Raw genomic sequence first — 22,598 nt, 5'->3', positions numbered from 1 at the left:
CCCACTGCTCTGAGGCTTCAAGCATTAGTTAATATGAAGTCTAATTATTTTTGCAGTTTGGTATTTTTATTAAACATGCATTGAAATATGAAACCTTCAGCTAATAGAACACATGTGTAGGTAGAGAGAGTTCTTTTTGGAATGATTTCATTAGTTCCACGAACAACGATGCCAGAAAAACAAGATCTAAATTCAGTGCAACTACCAGGACAGACAATTCAGAAGTGGGTGGAAAAATAATGAAGAAAGAAAAAGAAGAAACCAACAACTGCAGTATTCTACAGAGAAGCTGCTGTTTACTGCCAGCATCATGAGCCTTAAAACACATCCATCACCTTGGAAGCTTTACTGATAAAATTTCATGGTAGATTTATGCCATTTTCCCCCGTCGTTCAGATGAACGATCCCATGCTTTGCTCTGAACAAGAAGCAGAACGCTTACAAGGAGCTGGGGCTGCTAAGTGCACATCAGGAGGCAGAACCAAACCTCATCTCGACGGAGAGGATATTTGGAGCCTGCTAATATGTTGTGGTTTAAGATAAAATGATTTACTAAGATAGAGAAAAGGATAACGATGATGACATATATCCATATGAACACATAACAAGTGATGCACAAGCAATTCTCACCTCCCCCAACTGATGCAGAAAGCAGAGAAGAGCAGAAGAGAGCAGAGAATCCCAGCCCCTTCAGAACTTCTTCTATACAATGTCATATGGGACAGAACATCCCTTTGGCCAGTTCAAGTCAGTCCTCACTGTGTTCCCTCCCTGCTCCCTTTGCTGAGAACAGCCTTGGTTCTGCACAGCACTGCTCAGCAGCAGCTACAAACACCAGCATGTTACCAATGCTGCTTTTCTCCTAGAACCAAAACACAGCATCACACCTGAAGGAAACAATTCCATCCCAGCTGAAACTAAGACGTAAGGCCACAAGAACACATGGGAAACAGGAGGATAAGAAGCATTTTCAAAGGAAAAGCAAGTAGTCAAGCTGAGACCTAGTGCTATTAGTAAGTACCTATGTGTCAGCTGGGCACATTGATAAGTGAATGAAGACATCCAAGTGATGCATTATTCACTTCCCTTATTGTCCAACTGCTCAGAGTCCCCTGGCAGGGAATGTTCAAGTTCTTAACCAGGACGAAAAAGGCACGCTCCTGAAAAGCACCGGACAGGTGGGAAAACCACAGAAGTCCTTTTGATCGCAGGTCATGCACAGCCAATGCGAGCTACTGGATTGTTTTGACTTACATTACTGCTGAACCGTATCACATGACAGGTTTCTGTGCTCTTATCCCACTGCCAGTGCCAAGGAAAATGCATTAGTTTCAACTTCCATTCTTAAACCACAAACAGAGTTGAGTTTAACTCATTTTCCTTCGCAGTTTTTATGAGCTAATAGCTCCAGAACTGGTCACTTACCACAGCTCAGCTGATGAGGAGGAGCCAGTTCAGCTGCTGCGGGAATCATGTGAGTGCTGCTCATCCACCCTGGGGCAAAAGCAGTCCACACGGCCTCAGCTGCTGCTGAAGGTTTTGATGTTGAGTGAAGAAAGGAGATAAAATGCCCTGAATAGTTGCTTGCTGCTTGTTTTTGCTCTGCTGGAACACAGCTAAGCAGCAAGTGCTTTCAGGGGACCTGGGTGCTAAATTCATTTCCTACATACACAACCACTCAGAACCAAGCTATCCCCATGAATACCTACACTGCTTGATAGCCCAGGTGTCTTTACACAGACAACCTACTAACATACTGAATGTGCACACGTGTATAAGCACACAACAAGTGCTTTCCGAATGCCATTTTCCAGCACCGTGTGTCCTAACACAACTGGTCAGATGATCAGCAAGACCCAAGCAATGGGCATTTGTGTTTTGGAAGCCTTTTTAGTCCAGAAGTATCTCAGCACAAGACAGAGCCGAGTGCTACTGCTGTATGGAAGGACATGCCTGCCCCTGCCTGGCATGGGGGACAGGGTCAGGGAAACATTTAGCATTCAAACACATCCCTTAATATAGCATGAATTGGCAATGATGATTGAGACTACATTCTTTGGCTCTACTTCAGATGCAATTTGTGGCAGGGGAACAATAACGGTACTCAGCTGCGATCGACAAAATTCAAGTTAATTCATACATGCTGCTATCAGAGAGACATCAAACCACCTAGCATTAACCTCTTCAGAAGATGCAATTTTGATATCAATACGTTGCCAAGAAGGAAAAAAGATTGGTATGTTCTAAAACAGAAGTTATCGCACGTACCCAAAATATCATCATCTTTCCCAGTCTTGCTTCTCAAAAAATAATTTTGATTGAAGTCCCAGTAACAAATATTGAAAGCTTTGGGCTTTTTTAATCTTTATGTTTCATATTGCATCTTTACTGCATACAGTCAAAAGCTCTGAGTGCCAACAGCTGCTCATGGCCTTTGGGTTCGTGAGCCTTTGGGGCAGGGCTGAAACTCCAACCAAATATCTCAGCTTATTCATATTCAACATGAACAGCAAAGTTTCACAACAGGTTTTTCTTTGTTTGTTTGTTTTTAAATCAAGTGGTCCACCTAGAAAGCTCCATACAGGAATATTGTTGTGAACACAGGAATAGAATTCAGCATTTAGCAGAGTGTGCCTGAGATCATGTTAACAACACTGCCAACTAACATGGCTCATTTAAACACTTACTGACTCATCACTCAAAGCAAAAACTCTTTTCTTACCTCATGTATGCACATGCACCCAATAAAACCATCTTATCAGAAAGAACAAAAGCAGATGTGAAAGATCTGTTTCTCCCAGAACAGCCATATAATGAAAAAATAGCTGCCTAAAACTCAGCAATAAACGTTCGTCAGTTTGCACAGCCTGCAGCCCACATCTGGCCCCAGCGACAGTTGATAACATGGGAAAGAACATACTGTACACCAAATAATCAATCCAGTTAGTAAACATAGGAGCGAAGAGGCCAAAGAAAGTAGAAAACACGGGGAAAAGCCGATGGCAGGAGGAATGGTACAAGTTTGGCCACACGCTTCAAGCCCACAGACAAAACACTTCAATTTATTCTCTCATTCTGTGAGCTGCTTGCTTAAACAAAGCCCAGAACAGGTTTTGCTCTATAAAACAGACACTCATAACGTGAAACCACTCCAACTGCAATACCAATCATAAAGCAGGCAGGTGCTCAGAGCTCAGCTCGGTTCCTACCTGCCCATCCTGCCCAACGTGCACTTGATGTATCTGCAGGTTTCCCTGTAAAACAAAAAGCATTGACAATTAACAAGCTGTGAATCCAGAAAACTGCTCACTCGTGAAAAAAGCCCGTTTCTCATCTCATTATCAAACCACTTCAATATTAAGGATATCTACTTATTGAGGAAATATTTCTGAGGGCTATCTTGGCAATTCAGATACACTTCAATGCTCAGTGCTCTAACCACAGAGGATAAACAGACTTCTGTTATAAAAAAAGCAAAGGAGGGTTTTCAGCACCAGCAAGTTTTCCTAGGATTGTTCTTTTTCCGTATATACACATGCAAGTGCCAATGTAAGTCAAAGCCTTACTGAACTACAATCAGCTGCGCAAGACTTATCAGCACAGAACGCTGCCAGAAAGTCACTGTCTGTGCTAACAGGTTTTTGTTTTACCAATATTTGATGCTGAAGGCCAGCATGGTTCTGTTACAGGAACTGCAGCCCTTGCAACAAACTGAATAACATCAAGTGCTTCAAAGGGAACTGCAGCTACAAAGTCTAAAAGTGAAAGAAGAATGGTAACAAAGGGAAGCTTTCGCCCATATGCTCAGGGATGCCTTGTTAAACGCACAAGGACAAACAGAAAACCTGCTGCCCCAACACCAAGAAGGACATTGCTTTCAGGAAAACAAATTAGTTCTTTGATTTGCATGTTTGTTACACTTCCTTTTACTGGCAACACTTCCTCTTTTTTTTTTTTTTTTTTTTTTTTTTTTAAGCTGCATACATTGCAATAAACTTAAAACCAGATGTCTGCATCTGTCACAGAGCAACACAACCCTTCACCCTGTCACACCCAACAGCTGCCAACCCACGGATGCAGGCATTTAAACCTCAGCATTGATCACAACTGGTCACACAATGAATGGCTTTTTTCTTTTCCAGCAGCTTTTAAACCAATGGTGCACACAGCAGAACTGTCTCAGACTCACTGCAGCACATTATGATCCTTTCTTGTTGCTCCCTCGGTTTGAAGAACTTTATCAGGAACACTGTCTTTAATTGTAATGTTTATACAGTATTTATCATAATATTTACCCTTTAATACCTCCCTGTGTCATCACTATTCCTCTACACCAAAAGTGGTTTAAAGAAACATTATTTGGATGCTTTGGAAATGGATTCAACTAACCCACAAAAAGATATGGCTACAAGGGAGTCAGATACAGTCAATACTGCAGTCAGTATTTATGCTTAACCTTATTTTGCTATTGCTTCCTCATGTAAACAAAGTCTGAGAGCAGAAGAAATAGGACAGCAGCCTCTGCAGTTAGGAGTTTCTATACATTCTTAAATAACCAACAGTTTCCCCACTGGAGCAGCTGCAGTGTCCTTTTGCCTAAGTGGAAAAAAAGAGTTCAAACTGGAGGGTTCAGTACTGGATTTATCCATTCCCCTTCTATAGTTCAAATGTTATGGGAAAAATTATGAAGTGCAAGGAGCGCAGTGCCAGATTGCTCGATGCATAACGAAGGTAAGTTCACTTCAGTCTGGAATATATCTTCGAGAGATGAAGTCTGACTACTCTCCAGACTCCTGTTGAAGAGTTTACACAATTAAAGACACAGAGCATTCCCAACACATTCAGTCTGCACACCTACAGGAAGTTGCCACACTCCTCAACGACAACACAAGCACCCAACCTAGATTTCCTACAGTGCTCTGAGTACCCAGCTCCATCTCCAACGAAGACCATTTACCCCAGTCACTGACACCTCACACAGACAGCACAGCCTTCTTGGGTTCTGAAGAGCACGCTCCCAAATCAGGGCCCCACGTTGTACCCACGTGTACCAAAGCTTTGGCTCACCTCGCTGTCCTGCGTGATTTGGACCTGCTCGCCTTGAGGAACCTGGGCTATGTGGAGATGGCCCTGCGGGATCCACAACAAAAGAAAACACCAGGAAGCATCAGAAGGAAACCAAAACTAGAGGAAGAAACTACTCGTTTGCATTGAATGCAGTTAAAACATTCACAGTTGTAGGTGGAAGAAAAAGACTTCTCCAATGGAAAACATTTAAGATTGCTTTAACTCAGGTGTAACCATATTTTGCCACCTTTCACAGTCATTTGTTTTCACATCAGAGGAAAAGAAAATGGGCATAATAAAAAAAAGCACATTTATACAGTACATTTCTCTACAAAGGAAGAACCTGCAATTGTGACTGATACGTGGGACTAACAGGAGTTGGCATATAGGCATTAGCTCTCCCAAACCGATGAGTTCAAAATAAGAAACCCACTTAAAGGCCTTGGAAACTCAGCTCTTCAAAGAGCTACAACAACGCCACTCACAGATTGTCTCTAAAAGGTTATTTTGAAATCACAGTTACGGTGAGGCACAGTGCCATGTTAACAGCCACCTCTCAAGCTGCTATAAACTGGCATAAAGTTAGCAATTCCAAAGCAGCTACACTGGCTCGTGTTAGCTGAGAATCTGCCCTAGGGGCTTTAATGGGGTTAATGCTCAGCATGGCTGGCCACACCATCCCTGCAGAATGGCATCATGCCTATCATTTGATTGAAACGTGGATAAGAGGCTGGAAGGAATTCCTTGTGCATCCTCACCAGCCCAGAGAGGTCTTTGCCACTGTGATTTACCTGGAGGGAGATTGGATTCTAAATAACCTACTTGGGAGTTTATAAGGCTTTGTGTTCATTTTAATATGCCTGCATGAGACAGAGATTAAAGATAATCATTTGGAATTCTGTCAAAGGCTCTTCTTATTTTATAACACAAGAACAATTGCATGTGATTTTCAAAGAAACACAGATCCCTCTATTTCAAACAGTTTCATTTCCTTTGGAAGGAAACCATCTATTTATAGGGAGAAAAAACATACTGAAAGTATCACTCTGACAATAGAGACTGTATATAAAATTAGAGCACAGCCCAGTCCACGTTGAGATTAGAATCAGTTTTCCTCCTTAACACTAAGCTCTCAGGGCTCCCAGGGAAAAGCAAGGAACATTTAAAAGATCCATTTACAGCATTTTCAAACAAGCAATCCTTTCTGCCTGAGGACAGGTGGGGGGGAGGGGGAGGAAGAAGGTGACTTTATTTGCCTTTGTATCACACAGCATTCCAAAACAGAACTGCTCACTCATCTTTTGCAGATACAGAGCTGGCCTTCAAGGACAGTCTCTTTAGTTTGTTTGTGAATTCCACCAAAACCTTCCTGAATCTTAACTCTTACAGTTTACAGACATTCAGAAAATCCCCAGCATTCAGTTCAACACTCATTTGCTTTAAATACACACAGTATAAATGACTACTGTTATAGGAATGACTCTCAGCCTCACGTGCATCATTCCCTAGAACTAAAAAAGCAACACCATCTTCATCTGCTTCATGTCTCTCCCTACATGCCAGGCAAATTATGACCATGTTTCAGTTGTGGGTCACACTCGATTTTTCTCCCAGATTGCACAATTACTTAAAAGATAATTGGTAGACCCAGGTAATTTTTTTAATGAGGCAAACTTTCATCACTTAGATCCACAAACATAACAATTTTGTCCACTGGATCCCTGTATTTCATGTCATTCTCCTCGTACCTTGTCTTTCGAGACTTCAAAGTTCTCTTTAACGATCAACTGACACAAAAAGCAACCAAGATATGTTCCTTAAAGTATACAGGGAAAAACCAAGAGACGAAGAAGCTCACCAGATAACACGGTAAGGTTGTGGCCAAAGTGAGATGAAAGTTCCTCTTTGTCTGCCACCTCTCTCACCGGAGTACTGACAGAAGTATTGGCCAACGCACCCCATTATCCTACCCAAACTCTTCTCTGTAATGGCACTGACCAAAACCCTTGCAACAGGCAGACCACTGGGTATTATGGGCTGCCATGCTGGTCAGTAGCTCTTAAGATTCCCATAGCCTGGTTCCTATGGACAGGGTTTATGTCATCGCACAGGTCTGTACGCATCTCTGCACATTTAGCTCTGCTCTGTGCTTGTACGCAGCCCACAGCCCACACTCAAGGCTCCTGGGTACCTTAAAATCATGAACACAAGCAGAGAAAAAGCTTTAGAAAAAGGTTTACGCCTTATGTAAGTGTGCATAAAAGCTGCAAATCCCAGTTTCCGAAAGCTAATGGCAGATGGACTGCACCCATTGCATCCTCAGGTTTCTACAACGAAGGAGGGAACGTGCAGATGTAATTTACTACTTCCGAATGTTGCATATCAGAAACCACGTGTGTGAGAAACATCACACCATCCATCTTCTCATTGTTTTCCTCTTTTCTTACATATAATTTAAAGAAAAAATGATTATTGCAGTTAAACCGTGGCACACAGGAGCTAAACTAAGGTATGTTTTGTCAGAATACACAAATCTTGTTTAAAAATAATCTTTGCCTGAGCTTTGATAGCAGTCTTGTGGTCAAAAAATGTCAATATTTATAACTTCTGCTTATATACATGTATCTAAATGAATACACATGTAAAGGTTCAGCTAACAGATGTTCAAAAATGCCTGAGAATGCAGTCATACTTGAAAATAAATGAAGCCATGATTCTGTGAATCACATAACTGCATTTTTGTTTTGAAAGTCATAGTTAGAACTATTACTTTAGGGTGAATGGTACGGTTTGTAAGACTGCTGTTAGTATTATGGGAACAAATGCAAGCAAAGGGCCAGGTAGAGACTTGACTTCTCAATTCCACATAGAATCACAGAATGGCCTGGGTCAAAAAGGACCACAAAGACTATCTAGTCCCAACCCCCTGCTGTGTGCAGGTCACCAACCAGCAGCCCAGGCTGCCCAGAGCCACATCCAGCCTGGCCTTGAATGCCTGCAGGGATGGGGCATCCACAGCCTCCTTGGGCAACCTGTTCCAGTGCCTCACCACCCTCTGGGTGAAAAACTTCCTCCTCATATCCAACCTAAACCTCCCCGGTCTCAGTTTAAAATCATTCCCCCTTGTCCTATCACCATCCACCCTCGTGAACAGCCGTTCCCCTCCTGTTTATACGCTCCCTTCAAGTACTGGAAGGCCACAATGAGGTCTCCCCAGAACCTTCTCTTTTCCAAGCTAAATAAGCCCAGTTCCTTCAACCTTTCCTCACAGGAGATACAGAAATGAATGCATATTTATCTACAATGATTTTGTGAGCAAGTCCTGCATGGATATCCCTGCCAATAAGTCTTTACACAAGCCTTCAATGTTTATTTTCTGAAAGTCATGCTTACTAAATGACAATGAGTCATTAGGAACAATAAAAAAAATTCAATTTCAGTTGAAGCAAAGTTTATATTAACGTGGATTGTCTAAACAGAGTAATTTAGAAAAAGCTGAATACATACTACTTGGACTTGTCCATCTTCTCCTATTTGGTGGATCTGAACCTGCTGGGCGTTGGCCAGTGCATAGTGTAGTGCCTGTGGTTGGTTCTGCTGGATCTCATTTGAAGCTGACACTGAGCTCTGAGGACCCTCTGAAAGAGACACAAATCTGCCTTTGTTACATCTGTATATCTCATGCCAGCAGCCGTGCAACAAAGCATTCTTAAAAACAGAGGAATACAAGAAAGCAGATGCAGATCATTTCCACGTCAGTGTTTTTATGCACATCGTTGCTCGTTTGCTACAGATTTCAATGGAGCCTCAAATGCTGTTTTGACTCTGTGAAAGTATACATTTAAAAAAGCATCTTTTGAATCTAGAGTAAGAGATCTGCAAGGATCAAAGTAACACGACAGGCAAAGCACGCAGACTTGCTATGCAGCTGAACGCTACAGGACCTGGCTGCTTCATTCTGCTCGCTGTGACAGCCACCAGGAAAGTCAGCAGTAGATTTTAACCAGAATAACCTGCATTACAAGCTGGCATACATTCACTTATAGGTTTTCCACCTTCGTGGAAAAGATCCTCAAATATAAGAGGCAAGTAAATGAACTAGAATTAGGTTGTAATACACAACCACTCAAATACCATTATTTCTTGAAACCTGAAGTTTTTAATGCATGTGGTGGTCAATGATGACACAATAATGTTGATAATTCCATACCAGAAGGGTGTAATGGAATACAGGGGAGCAGAGGCAATCTGAGGGAAGACATCACTACAGGTGAATGGCACCAGATACTGCATCCCCATTGGGAAGAGCCCTGAAACATCCCCATGCTGCACAGATGAGTAAGATTCTGCACGAGTCCCAGCTTCTTTTCCTTTTTCCCTACATCTGAGACGACTATGAGAACAGGACTGTCATAACAGGCTCTTAAAATAATGAATTCGAAGAAAGGCTTTTCTATATACAGTGCTTCCACAATCAGTTTAATGGTTTTCTTTTGCTATGCTACAAAAATATTATCAGACGAAATCATTGAAGCAGCAAGTTTGTTTTACAACGTTTTTTTCCCAGAGTATTTATTGCTCTCACAACGACTTTTACGCTACATGGGAACATAAAACACATTAACATTTAACACACAGTAGCATTCATACTGTAAGGCTTTCAAACCCTTCAAGTGGAGGAAGCCGTAATAAAAATATTTAAGAAGTGCTGTCACTCTACTTCTGCTGTAGATAATTTTCTTACAAGATGTTATGAATTGTTTAAATAAAGGCTGGCAGGGCCTCATCCTGCTCAGAAATTGCTGATGTAGTTTGATTTTAAGCACAACCAGTAGAACGGGAAGCTGGTTTTCATAAGTTTTTCATACTTCTTAATACCCCACGATTAATCTGAGAACAGAACGCTGCTTTCACAAGACTGAGCTTTATTCAATCATACAAAAATTTTAATGGAAATGTCCTTTAATAAAATTATCCATTTGGTTTTGTTCTTTCATTGTGCCTGCAAATGTTTGTGGAAGAAGACAATTAAGTCTGAACACAGGGATTGCAAACGAATTCAATGCCACCAAGCTTGTATTTACTTCTTTGCTGAAAAGTTCAGTTGTTTGATAATTCAACCAAACAGCTGTAATCATGTCAACAATCCGCAAATGTGTAACTACAAGCAGAACACTAATGGGATAGCTCAGTAAGCACCACAAGTATATGGCTTTGGTACCAGGTAACACCCCAAAACGCATCGCTTCTTAAATACAGTCCTGTTGGTCACTGTGCAATTCCAATACTTCCCACACTGCTGTTCAGCATCCAGGACAGGGTTAACCATTTCTGTATCTGGTATGAGAAATTTCCACGGCAGCCAAATAGAAGTGCCATGGCCTGGAGCCACGTTACGACACCTGCTCGTGCTTTCCATGGCCAGTGGCTTCGTCATGACCACTTCAATGCTGATTCTGTCTTCCCACTGCCCTGCTGCAAAACTCAACAGCTGAATTACAGCCCAACATCGACACAGACCAGGTGTCCAAATACATGAGCCTTCACTTAGATAAGCATACATGTACCTATGTATCTTCATATCCACACACTATACAGATGTACACAAGTGTCAAGTACTAATATATTATATGGAAAAATTCATTTTTAACTTTATAAACCATCTTTTGCTCACAGATGCCAGAAGGTAAGCTGTTCAGAAGGGAACAGAAGATAAGGACTGACTGCTATCCTGTTGTATATATTTTGCATGCTCCATCATAAATAGTTTTCATGTTGACTTCACTGCAACAACCACAGTTGGCTCAATTTTATTTGTTTTGTGATTTTTTTTCCCCTTTTTTCCTCTTTGAGAATAAAGAAGAGGATTGAAATGTGTCTAATAACAAAACATCCTTTATGATCACCGCTCCTCTCCAAATATCTGACCAGACAAAAGCAATATTTATCCATTTTTAAACATCCCCCATTAAAAACAAACACAAACATGAATAGCACACAGCTTGAATAGAGGATATGTCAACAGTTATAAATCACCATCATGTAAACTATCTGGCTTTGCATGTACAACTTTGATATGTTAGAGAATCCCTGGCACAGAGAAGCCATACAGCTGAACTCGTGCTGTGCAACGCTTGGACATCAACTGAGCAGCACACAGCACTGCTACTGAGCACGTTCCTATGGCAATCCCAAAGCACCCCCATGGAGATGAGTTTGGAGCTACCCAGAGAACAGCACTGCTGCCCTGACCATTCCACAGCTGGTTATGCTGTGATACAGGAGGAAAAAAAAAAAGTTGAAGTACTCCTCCTTCCCTTTAGCATTTGTTTCTTCCTGTTCTCCCTAGACTTTGTATTGCACGAGTTCTCATTTTGGAAGGAAATGGAAGAGGTTAGGATTCTGCAGTTGATGGGATTTCAGCTAAGTCTCCTCACTTGTATGCTGCCATTCTAAAGTGCTTTGCTTCCCCGCAGGCTCCACATTTCTGCTTACGGCCTGGGATGTGTTTTCTTATCTCCTTGAAATGTAGTGCTAGCAAGGAAAGGTTAATGGGCAGATGAAGAAAAGCACTCTTTAAAAACAAGAAAAAGGGAGAAAGGGGGTGGGAAATACACCATTACCCAGGACTACAACTCTATCTTGTAAACCATTATCTCAACCTGACTCACCCAGTGCTAAGCAGCTCCAGTTTTGCAGAACTGCTTTGAAGATTTGGCCATGCCATCTTTTTTCACATGTGTCAGCTTGGCAGACTGAGCACTTCAGCCCAAATCTACATGTAAATCCCAAAGTCATGGGCCTAACTAATAATTCCAACATGGAAAACTGTGATAACAGCTTTAACAATCTTAAGAGAAATTAAAAGAAAAGGAGAGAAGGCACTCTGCAGTTAATCCTCCTCTCGAAAAACTCATTTCCTACTCCCTTCCCTCCACAGACTGCTAACGAATTTAAAAAGAACATCTCTCTAAATTATCATGGCAGCCACGTGCCCAACTTCTATCAGAAAAAGGGAGAGACAAAAGCACACATTAAGGAGCAGCCCATTGGCTCAGAGACGAGCGACCCGCTGCAATTAATGCCTCAAGTCCAACAACAGGCAAAGGAAGAGCCAGAAAAAATAAGGAAACAACTTCTGTCTCCATTTAACAGTCTGCTACAACTTTATGCAAGCCATAAATCTTGTGGATACTGTCAAGCTGCTCAGTCAATTAAACGTAGACCAATCTTAATAAGCATCCAAGGGGGTGGAGTACAGAGAGGCGTTCACTGGTATCTCCCTACCAGCTTCCTGATCCCAGTCTGCAGCTCAGTTCCCTTCAGCTCTTAAAACATGAACAGTACATGACAACGGGTGCCAAAAACCTGTGGGGTCTGGGCAAGGACTGTGGGCTCAGCTTTGTGCTCTCTGTCACACTTCCACTGCTAATTTTTCCTTATCATGAAAGGAACAGAGAGGAAATCTGTTATCATTTCCACACGCACAATGCAAATCGAAGCCACACACTATGAGGATTTCGATGCACAAGAAGCAGAAAAAGCATACAAGTTCGGATGTGTTCAACGAGTGGAGAAGAATTAAGCTCAAGAACAGCAATTCTTTTTGGATGTCAATATTTCAAAGTTATTTATTACGTGTGCAATAACTCAGTGCTCATAAAACCCACCAAACCACAGAGTAGATGAGGTTGGAGGAGACCTCTGGAGATCACCTAATCCAAGCCCCCTGCTCAAACCAGGCTCAATCACAGCAGTTTGCTCAGGACTGCAACCAGCTGGAGATGGAATCCCTGCAGCCTCGCTGGGCTAGCTGGTGCTGTGGTCAACCACCCCTAAGATCCCTCAAAAGCAGAGCAGCACAAGTCAGGTCACAGGCAGGTGAGTTCCAGACTGCTGTGTTTTATTTTATTTTTTAAACGAAGCGAATTAATTGCTTCTAAAAAGCACCCCTGGAAAAATCAAGAACCATAATTCATAGGAGAGGGAGCACAGCAGAGCAGGAGCCGTGCTGATCTGACACTATTTCAAGAACCAACACAAATACTATTTCCAATGATAGAGCTGAAACCAGGACACACATTGAGTTGTTCAACAATTTTTCACTGCCAAACCGAAAAGGATGAAGCCATTCCACACTTCTCACATAGCAACATTCAAGAAACACTGTGATACACATTGAGGTGGACTCCATGATCTTTGTGGATCCCTTCCAGTTCAGGATATTCTATTACTCTGTGATTCAACAAAGGAGAATGGTGCTCCTTTACAACATCTGAAGCAAGTGCCAATAACTTTCTGTTGATTTAAACATATACCACTATATGAAGATATAATAGAAAGCCACCTTGCTATTATCAGATCCCAGAGAGAGGTGATGAAAATAATATTACTTCAAGCCAAACAACTGCTTTGGATTTGAGTCTTTTTTTTTTTCTGTCGTACCTTTTCATCCCAACTTTGACATGAACAACAAGATATTACAAGTTCATAGTCAGAAAAACATTGCCAAGCTGTGGAAAAAGAATTCATTTGGAGAATGTGGAGTTCATTCGTTCGCACTCAGGTCCTCAAAATCGTATTTAATCATCACTTAATGATTACAGTTATGATAATTAAATCAACACTTAATGAGAACAGCTCAGCTGCATGGCAGACACTACGCATCTACTCAGTATATTTGTTGATGGCAATGGAGCATCTTCAATAAGAAGTGTTTTCTGAATGCTATGGGAACATAAAAATCACAGAATCACAGAATGCCCTGGGTTGCAAAGGAGCACAGTGCTCATCCAGTCCCAACCCCCTGCTGTGTGCAGGTCACCAACCAGCAGCCCAGGCTGCCCACAGCCACATCCAGCCTGGCCTTGGATGCCTGCAGGGATGGGGCATCCACAGCCTCCTTGGGCAACCTGTTCCAGTGCCTCACCACACTTCCAGAGTAAGCCCTAAAACTTCCTTAGGAAATGGTGACCATTTTGCTATTAATCAGAAGGTGTTATTCCATGGTTATTCCTAATCCTTTTTTAAGCAATACATGGAGAAATACAAAAATGCCTAATACATACAAAGGGGCACGGAGCAAGTATTACACAGTGAAACCAGTCACAGATATTCCTCTGCAGAGCACACCTAGAAGCTGACCTAACAGCCTTGGTAACAATAGTGGGAAAGACAGGTTCTCAAGTAGCTGGATTCCAGACCATTTGAGGCTCACCTTAACTTGCCCCTTGAAACAAACACTACCATAAAAGCTGTCTGGGTTCATATGTAACACTTTAAAAAGCCATACTTGACAGCTATGTTGTCATAACTGTGAAATACAGACCTCCTTTACTTCAGAGCTGTGAAATATTACTTCTCTTTCCTGCTAACTGGCAGCAGGAATTCTGCTATATCCACTATACAGCATATATAATAAGGAACAGATGCCTGTGAATTATGATGCTGTAATTCCATCGAGGGCTTCCAGAGATGTCAAACCACAAAGACAAAGCCTGAGCAGCTCACAGAGATACCTGAACAGACCAGGATTATTGCAGCAATGACAGTTACCTTTCTGAACAGCGTGTGAATCTGTCCTCTTCCTTTCTATCTTCGATTCTTCCCTTCTTCTGACTCAGCCCCTTATCCGTCCCACCATCCTACTCTTCCTCCTACCTCTTCTTCCTTCAGGTGAAATCCCACTCCCACCTGCCTTAAGAATGCAATTAGTTTCCCTGAGGACCACCTGGCTCTGAGAAAAGGGCTGTTTTTCTAACACTGCTTTCACAGTGGGTGTGAATGTAGTGGTGAATTCATCCAACATCTTTACAGCCTCCCAGAAACCGATGCCAGTGACATTCTTAGCAAGAGCAATATTTTAAAGAAATTAACAAAAAACTCAGAATCCATGGAACATTTTCACATACCATTACCAAAGGCAGATGTTAATGCTATTGCCAGCTCTCTACTTTTAGCTGCACGGCTTATATACAGTCCTGCAAATGACATGTCAAGACGCCTCGACTGACCTTCACCATACTTCAGACCCTATTTTGGGTCTCCACCATTTTTAGGAGCATACTTCAGATGTGCAGCCGCCTCTTTGCTACCCAGAGGAGCTGAGACGTGCTGTACAGTGGGAGCCCCAGGATGCACAGAGCACTTGGGAAACACAGGAGATGACAGGACCAGCTCAAATCCCAGGAGTTACCCCAGGAGCATCCGTACCCAAGGAAGAAGATAATTCTGAGTGGTGTTTGTGGAACTGGGATAGGGCTAAAAGGAAACATCTGGAGGTTTAGCTTAATGAAAGAAACAACCCACGACATACTACTTTATGGCCTTCTGAAGTTAAGAACTCCCTGAATCTGTGCTTTACGTCCCTATGCTGGTCTCTCCAAAGCTCCCAACCAGGAGATTAAAGATAATATTTTTTAATAATAAATCTCAATGACAGTCAAAGCGTACAGCCTAATGAGCACAGGCCTGTAACAACCCCTTACTACTGCATTTTTACTTTAAGGAGACCGAAAATAAAAATCCCATCAACATATATATACGGCTTATGGTTATCATTAGGTTGATTAGTTGTTTTAATTTGAAAATTTTGGATTTGATTCCCAGTTCCAGCACATAAAATTTTCCATTGAAAGCAGATTTTGGCTTTCTTTGCATGAGATACAGTGGTTAGTGTTAACATGCAACCAAAAATTTTATGCAGGCAAATAAACTTGCTTCCTTTTCTTTGGGCTCACTTCCAAAACACTGGTTTTAATATACGATGTACAAATGTCCCATAACACTGCTTTATATTAAAAGCATGAGCCAGAAACGTCCTATGAGAACACTTCTTAGCTCAGTATTTTTCATTTGTTATTATTATTCATGCCTACGCACCTATGTGGAAACACAGAATCAGCTACAACATATTTAATTTCTACAGAGAAAAATACTTTATGAACAAAATTTAGCACGTCCCACTGAATGGTGTGAACACACGGAGGAAGGTTGTTTGACTCCACTCATGAACGTCAGTTACAGATGAAATACTTTGACCTTTTAGTTAAAATCTATCATGGTAAAGCTACACACGTGATGCTGCACGTTGTGAATTGTTTCCATTAGCACACAGGATGGACGTTCCCAACCATACCAGTAAAGTCAGTTCAGAGAACACACAAATCACCAAAGGCAACTCTCTGATGGAAGGGGATGTGCTACGCTTTCCTTCCTGACAAATCCATATTCTACAACTTCTTTAGAAACAGTTTCCCTTCTCCCTCTCCTTTTGGTGCACAAACACGCCTCTTGTTTCCTTTCTTGGGTCAGCAGTATGTTCCAACCAGTGGTTTTACAGCCACAGTTTGTAGAAGCAATAGATGTTCTTGCTACCTGAGACTGACTACAGTATGAGCCCCAGGAGGCCACCAAGGACTCTACATACACCAGAAGGTGGCTGGATTGCACTGAATCTATAATGATTTAACTATGAGTGGCTGCCTCCAATTACCAAATGAACACTGCAGTCACTCCTTGAGGAGCACTGCTCGTATTGTAATGAGTAACGGAGCAGTCTCCTTACCAATGATAAACGGTACTTAAAAAATAATAATAACACAAAATCCACTAAAAAAAACAGAGAGGGAGATTGTCTCAATTTATTTTTCTTATTAAAAAAAAAAAATCAAGTTTGCAGGTACAACATGCATCAATCACAGCTGTATCTTAAGAAAAAAATCTGTAATGCGATGCAACGTGCAGCAGTAACAGCAGAAAAGCAAAGCCCTAGGCTACAGCAAGTGAAGGCTTGCTCAAATGCAACAGCCACAGACACAGGAATAAAAGAAGCTGCTTACCTTCAGAAGGCATCAGGTACACAGGAAGCACCACCACAATACCCTCACCTCCCCTGCCAACCCTTAAATGAGGGCTGGGAAGGGGTGGATCCTGGCTCCAGCCCTTCCATCACTCAGGCACACTGCACACACTTGAGCTCCCCTGGGCTGGCCCCGCCTTCCCACCAGGTGCTCCATCACTGCTTCAAGCTGTGAATTAGCATTGCCACTACACCTGTGCAAGGTATATTGAAAGACAATTGCAGATACAAAGATTAAAAAAAAGTGGTTCTTTACCTGAACCACTGTAAGATGACGACGAAGGCGTTCTCCTTGAGAAGCTTTTCACAGCCAGACTCTGCCCCCGCTGCTTCCGCCTCCAGGCTGTTCGGCACTTGGAGTCTATGCTCTGCTTGATTCGATACCAGTCAGATTCTGAGATCCCAAATTTATAAAAGAGATGACCTGTAATTACAGAGAAACACAAAGGGATGGTACCCAGCTCAAATCCCTGTTTTCAGGAATACATTTCTGATGGATGCTGCCACGCACACCGGGCAAACAAGGAGTTGAACGATTCAGAACAGCCTAAAGAAAAACAGTGAGAGTTAGAAACACACCAAAGCTGTACAGTGGGGTGATTTCAGCAACAGCTTCAACAATATTCACAAAATTAAGTGTGCATAGTTGTGTACCTAGAAGCATCGCTGCCATGAAGTTTCCAAATGTACGCTTCTACCATTGGAAGCTGCATCTAAGACAAGCAATATGGCAACAGAAGGATCCAGCTCTCCTAAGCCCAAACTGGAGAAAGCTTTATTTATTGCTGACAGTGCTCACAACGCGTGTGTATGATAAGCATGAGGTCGCATAAAGCTGCATATAAAACAACCTCTTAAAACTCAATGCGGGATTCAATAGAATCCAATAAAAACACAGCACAAAATTCAAATCTTCTGAAAGCGTTACTACTATTACCGAGTCATTTAAAGAGCCACATTCTGCACTTCCCAGCATTTGGTGCTAAGTTGCCAAACTCTTATAAAAACACCATGTTGACGACTTGTGAGTTGGACTGTTTGAGTATTTTGAAACAAAGCTGATACACACGGAGTCCCACTGCCAACACAAACCACATTCGTTAGCATCTGCAAACTCTGCCATCGAAGTGGAAGCCTAATTGTACAAGAAGCAGTGCAAAAATACTCATCAGGCTCCAAAAAATACTCATTTCAACATCTGGACAAATAGATTAAAAATTGAGAAGGAAAACCTGTCGTACATGGATAGCTTTTGCAAGGCACTTCTCACACCATTTTGCTGCAACCTTACAGCGGTTTACATCCTGCTTAAAGCACTCTGAACTCGGGGTGTCTGACTGGATGCTAAGGGAAATTTATAACCCAGAACTGCAGAAAAAAAGCACTTCAAAAAGTGAAGAAGTGAAGCCAACATTTCCAAACTGTGATGTAAACCAGAGCCATCCGAGCATTCACCAATCGTTGTGATTTCAGTACTTCTAAACTTCTCAGATTTAGATCTGCAATAGTTAAAAGCCAACCCAAAGCTGCAGTATTTGGTTTCGGTCAACGTGGCTGTGCTTGAAGGAGCTCTTAAAATTCTTGTACTCCTTTTTGTATTAATTGCTTACCATCTCCAGCACAATAAAACCATCTTTTCAACCTACTATGTTTACAAATTTACAGCCCAAGAGGATCCTGAAGTACATAAGTGAAGTAGTTACACTCAAGCTGCTGTACAGCCCTCTGAACAACGCACGTCTACTCCTGCAAGAGAAACGAAGGTGACAGCAGCAAAAAGCCAGGTTTGCACAGACTAAGAGCTCTGTGTTTTCCTTTGCATTATAACAGAGCCCTCAGAGTCTGAAATTCACGGGCGCTGATCCACCGTGGCCAAGGGGAACATCGTATCCCTTCAGACATCATCACTTTCCATTTATTTTCTGATTACTTTAGTACAGATTTGTTCCAAAAGCCACTCGAACACACAGGAGGAAAGCGCTGGCATCAAGAACTTGGTTCCAAAGCACTCTAAAAGGCTGAGGACTGATGACAGCAAGTGACAGGGACACGTTATTCAGAGACTGCTTTGCAGCCCCTGCACTGCGTCTCCAAAACAAGGGTGGGAGTAGAGAAGGAGGAAAACCGATCAAAATTATCATCTGCTGCTGTGCAACAGTTTCCTTTCCATGGGTGTCAGCAAAAGGAAAGCACATACCGTACTGCAAATGGTGAGACCACACTTTGGAGTGCAATCTATTACCAATATGCGCTATACGGAGAAATGGGTTTATAAATCTTTGCAGCAATGTCCAATAAAAATAGTTGTGTTTTAACTCTTGGTATGACCTCAGCTGTCAGCGCACACAGAGCAGTTGCGTTGTCCTGCATAACACGGCCATATGCAGCGATTCTTTTGAACAAATGTCCGTATTTTGTTCATCAATACATTTTAATGACTATCATCTTGTGTGCTGCTGTTGGAGAAATGACTGCATTGACTGCAGGTCTGAGAAAACTCACAGTACAGCAGTCCAGCCAGAGATTTTAACTCTTACGGTGTCAGTATGGCACGTTCCAGGACGTCCCTTTGTTCCAACAGAAATCAAAAGCAAAATCATTTATGACAAGAGCCTCAGTGAGCTGTTTGCATTAGGAGAGCTTAGGAAAGACGATGGGCAGAGGTGAGACATAAAGCATTCCAGAATCTGCTCTGCAGACAGAAGACAAGAAACAACATTTGGCTTATTGACTGCAAAAGTTAATTAAAGTGATAAGAAATGGTCATGAAATATTGGATAGAGGGGCCTCTGCCTTCATGGAGAGAACACGACAACAGAGGAAAGCAGGGAAGACGGATGACAAGCTGAGGTTTATAGTGAGAAAAGCAGATTTGGGACGGGAGAGACTGTCACAGCCGGGTGTATTTCTCTTCCCTTAGCCACAGAATTCCAACTTAGCCACCCAAAGGCAGAAAACTGGTGCAGACGACACAGCCACTGCATGCACACAACTGTGTCTCAGCCACAGCGACTGCACCTGCAAATTGGGCATAGCAAATCAGCCCTTAAGCACCAAGATAGCTGACATCAAGGTTGCACAAATTACAGATGTATAAATCCATCTCCTTGGTACTCCAGCTCTAAGTGTTACCCTAATAACAAGTCTTTAGCAACTGCCCCGGAGCTGCCTGCTGATGGCTGAACAAGGACTAAATGCAGCTGACAGCGGGGTGTTTCTGAAGTACACATGCACATATAAATATGATTTACCCCTAGCAGAGAGATACGACTCGAGAACACGTGCAAGCAATATTAGAGAAAGTAAGCATGCTGCCTCGCTGCTCGCTTCCATAAGTGATCACATGCAGGAGAGCTCTCAGCCCAGCGGCTCGCTCTGAATATGTCAAATGCCAGAAAAGAAGCATGACAGGCAGGAATAAAGTAAGATGCTGCACGTGAGACCTTTAACTTGGGGAAGCTCTTATTGGGAAGGACAGCAACGCTTCGGTGAGAGGAGATGTGACTTCTCAGAACGCTTGCTAGTCAAAAGCAGCACGAAGCGCCGTAATTTGTGAGCAGCACGGCTTCCCTGAGCCACATCACAGCCCTGATCAAAACCCTTAGCCACATCCAGCAGTATAATTCAGCACTTTGGCAAAAAGACAACGGCGTTTTGGAAGAGAGACGCACTCTGAGGAGAGCAGCGAAGGAAAGGATTCGGATCGTCCGAGGGGGGCTGAGAGGGGCTTCGGAGGTCTTTTCTCCAGGAGAAGGGATGGCTGCTGGCAACATTCAGAACAAAAGGATGTGCTTGTTTTGAAATGCTAAGAGTGCAGAGCTGGCTTTCTTGGAGAACCTCACCTCCCAAATAAAGCTTAATAAAACTTCATCCAGCAAAAGCAAGGAGGAAAGCATGCATACACTGGGAAAACTCAGCAAGTCAGCAAGAAAAGCAGCAGGTGCATCACTACAGCTACTGCACCACTTCTGGGGACACATTTACAGAGGTTCACACAGAACTAAAAGACCACGACACAAAGTTCCAGGACACTTCTTGTGCGCCACAGAATAAATCTTTTTGTTGCTCATCTAAGGAAAAAAAAACACAACAGGAAAGATGGTAAAGATGTCATACGAACTGAAAAGTTGTCAGCAGCGACGTCTGAAATGACCACACATCCCCACACTTTTGGGCAATGAATGTACAAAATGTTTGGGGCTTTGAGAATCTTTCATGGGGGGGAAAAAGCAGAAATAATGAAGGAAAAAAAGAATGAAAACAATGCTCCTGAGAAAGTAATCCTCTTTTCTTAAAGGTCAGAAGTCAGGCAGCAGACAAAGCAACCCGCAGGAAACACTAAATTGTAACAAAATTTAATTAAGAACAAATTGAGGAGGAATAGAAGACGTTTGTAATATCAAAACCAGACACGAAATATTCCACTGACAAAATCCGCCTCCGAAAAAACAAACTTCATGTCAACAGCTCACATTTAGATGCTGAACGTTGTGCTGCTTCCCGTTCTCCACAAACACCAGATTTGCTTGCAGAATTAAAAGGCAAATAAATTGCATCCACGGAGCTGGCAGGACTCATTTTGCTGCCCTTTATACCAGGATGGCACAGATTTGTCCTCTTCTACTGCTGCATTTTGAAAGGCTGCAGGGAAAGCGTTACCCAGAGCAAACAGAGCTGCTCACATCCACGTGCGATCCAAGCAGGCAGACCTGGTGAACTGTTCTTTCCACTTTCAATTTCAACGTGATTTTTCAAGCCTGCCCTTTTAAAGAGGGTTCAAATTCAATCTGATTTCAGATTCGAGTGATTAAATGGATCAACAGAATCCTTTTCTTTCTTAAGCGACGGATCCTGTGAAAAACAAGGGCTGCAGATTTGGCCTGCACGCAGTCACATAAAAACTTTAAAACTCAAATATTAAAATCAGACTTAAGTGTTGGTGAAATCTCAACTTTTAAAAGCAAGTTCCACTGTCAGCTCTCAAAGAGAACAAATGTCCTGCTTCCCTCAGTGCAGAAGATACGGTTTAAGAGCATTTGTGCAAATGAGGTCCCATGACAAATAGATTCTACCGCACTCTTCAGTTAAGTTATAATAATACATAAAAGCTGAAATTACACATTAATCAAATTCCTTTCTGTGTGGAGAATAGGAACCCTTCCTACAAATCACATAAAGGATATCATCTTCGATGACTTTCCGACAAAGTGCAAAGCTGCTAATTTTAGAGGTGTACTACAGCAAATAGCCATACCACATTCACCCGCAGCCGGGAAATTAAGTCTGACGAGACGAGAGAATTAGGGAATTCCTAAATATCATTAAGGACATCAACGTAAAGAGAGGAATGTTCGAGGTAAACGTTCCAGATGTGAAAAGCCAGGGTGAGTCACTGCTTTGAAATAGAAGCGTGTGATTATGCAGCGTAGGGAATGAGGACTAACATCGGGGACACCAAAAATACACTCCTCCCAGGTGTGCATTGCTCAGCAGAACTGTGCGAGCTTCCAGATGCCACCGTGCTCCGGGGTTACATAAATACACGTGTCAGCCCATTGAGGAACTCAATTCGTGTTCCCATTGCTTTACAAGGCAGCTGGGACAGAAGCGAGCTGTGCAGGCTGAGCTGACCTCAGCCACACAGTGCCCCTCTCTGCTCCCCACAGCACAG

General features: G+C 42.4%; 1 protein-coding gene across 7 annotated transcripts in view; it reads right to left on the bottom strand.

The window, feature by feature from the left end:
• Positions 1–22,598, bottom strand: part of BANP (BTG3 associated nuclear protein) — a 127,426-nt gene that overhangs the window by 55,803 nt on the left and 49,025 nt on the right. For 3 of the 7 annotated variants that reach the window (XM_085234800.1, XM_085234802.1, XM_085234803.1), the window contains 4 exons: positions 17,184–17,351; positions 8,575–8,705; positions 5,068–5,139; positions 3,210–3,254 (listed from right to left, as the gene is read on the bottom strand). In XM_085234800.1, the coding sequence (XP_085090926.1) occupies positions 3,210–3,254; positions 5,068–5,139; positions 8,575–8,705; positions 17,184–17,351 (416 nt within the window). The remainder of the gene's footprint in view (positions 1–3,209; positions 3,255–5,067; positions 5,140–8,574; positions 8,706–17,183; positions 17,352–22,598) is intronic. The other 4 variants (XM_085234801.1, XM_085234806.1, XM_085234804.1 and 1 more) reach the window with 3 other exon arrangements.

The sequence above is a fragment of the Meleagris gallopavo genome, chromosome 13 (genome assembly GCF_905368555.1).
Source record: "Meleagris gallopavo chromosome 13, MGAL_WU_HG_1.1, whole genome shotgun sequence".
NCBI classification, from domain to species: Eukaryota; Metazoa; Chordata; class Aves; order Galliformes; family Phasianidae; genus Meleagris; species Meleagris gallopavo.
This window is presented reverse-complemented; position numbering and strand designations above follow the sequence as displayed.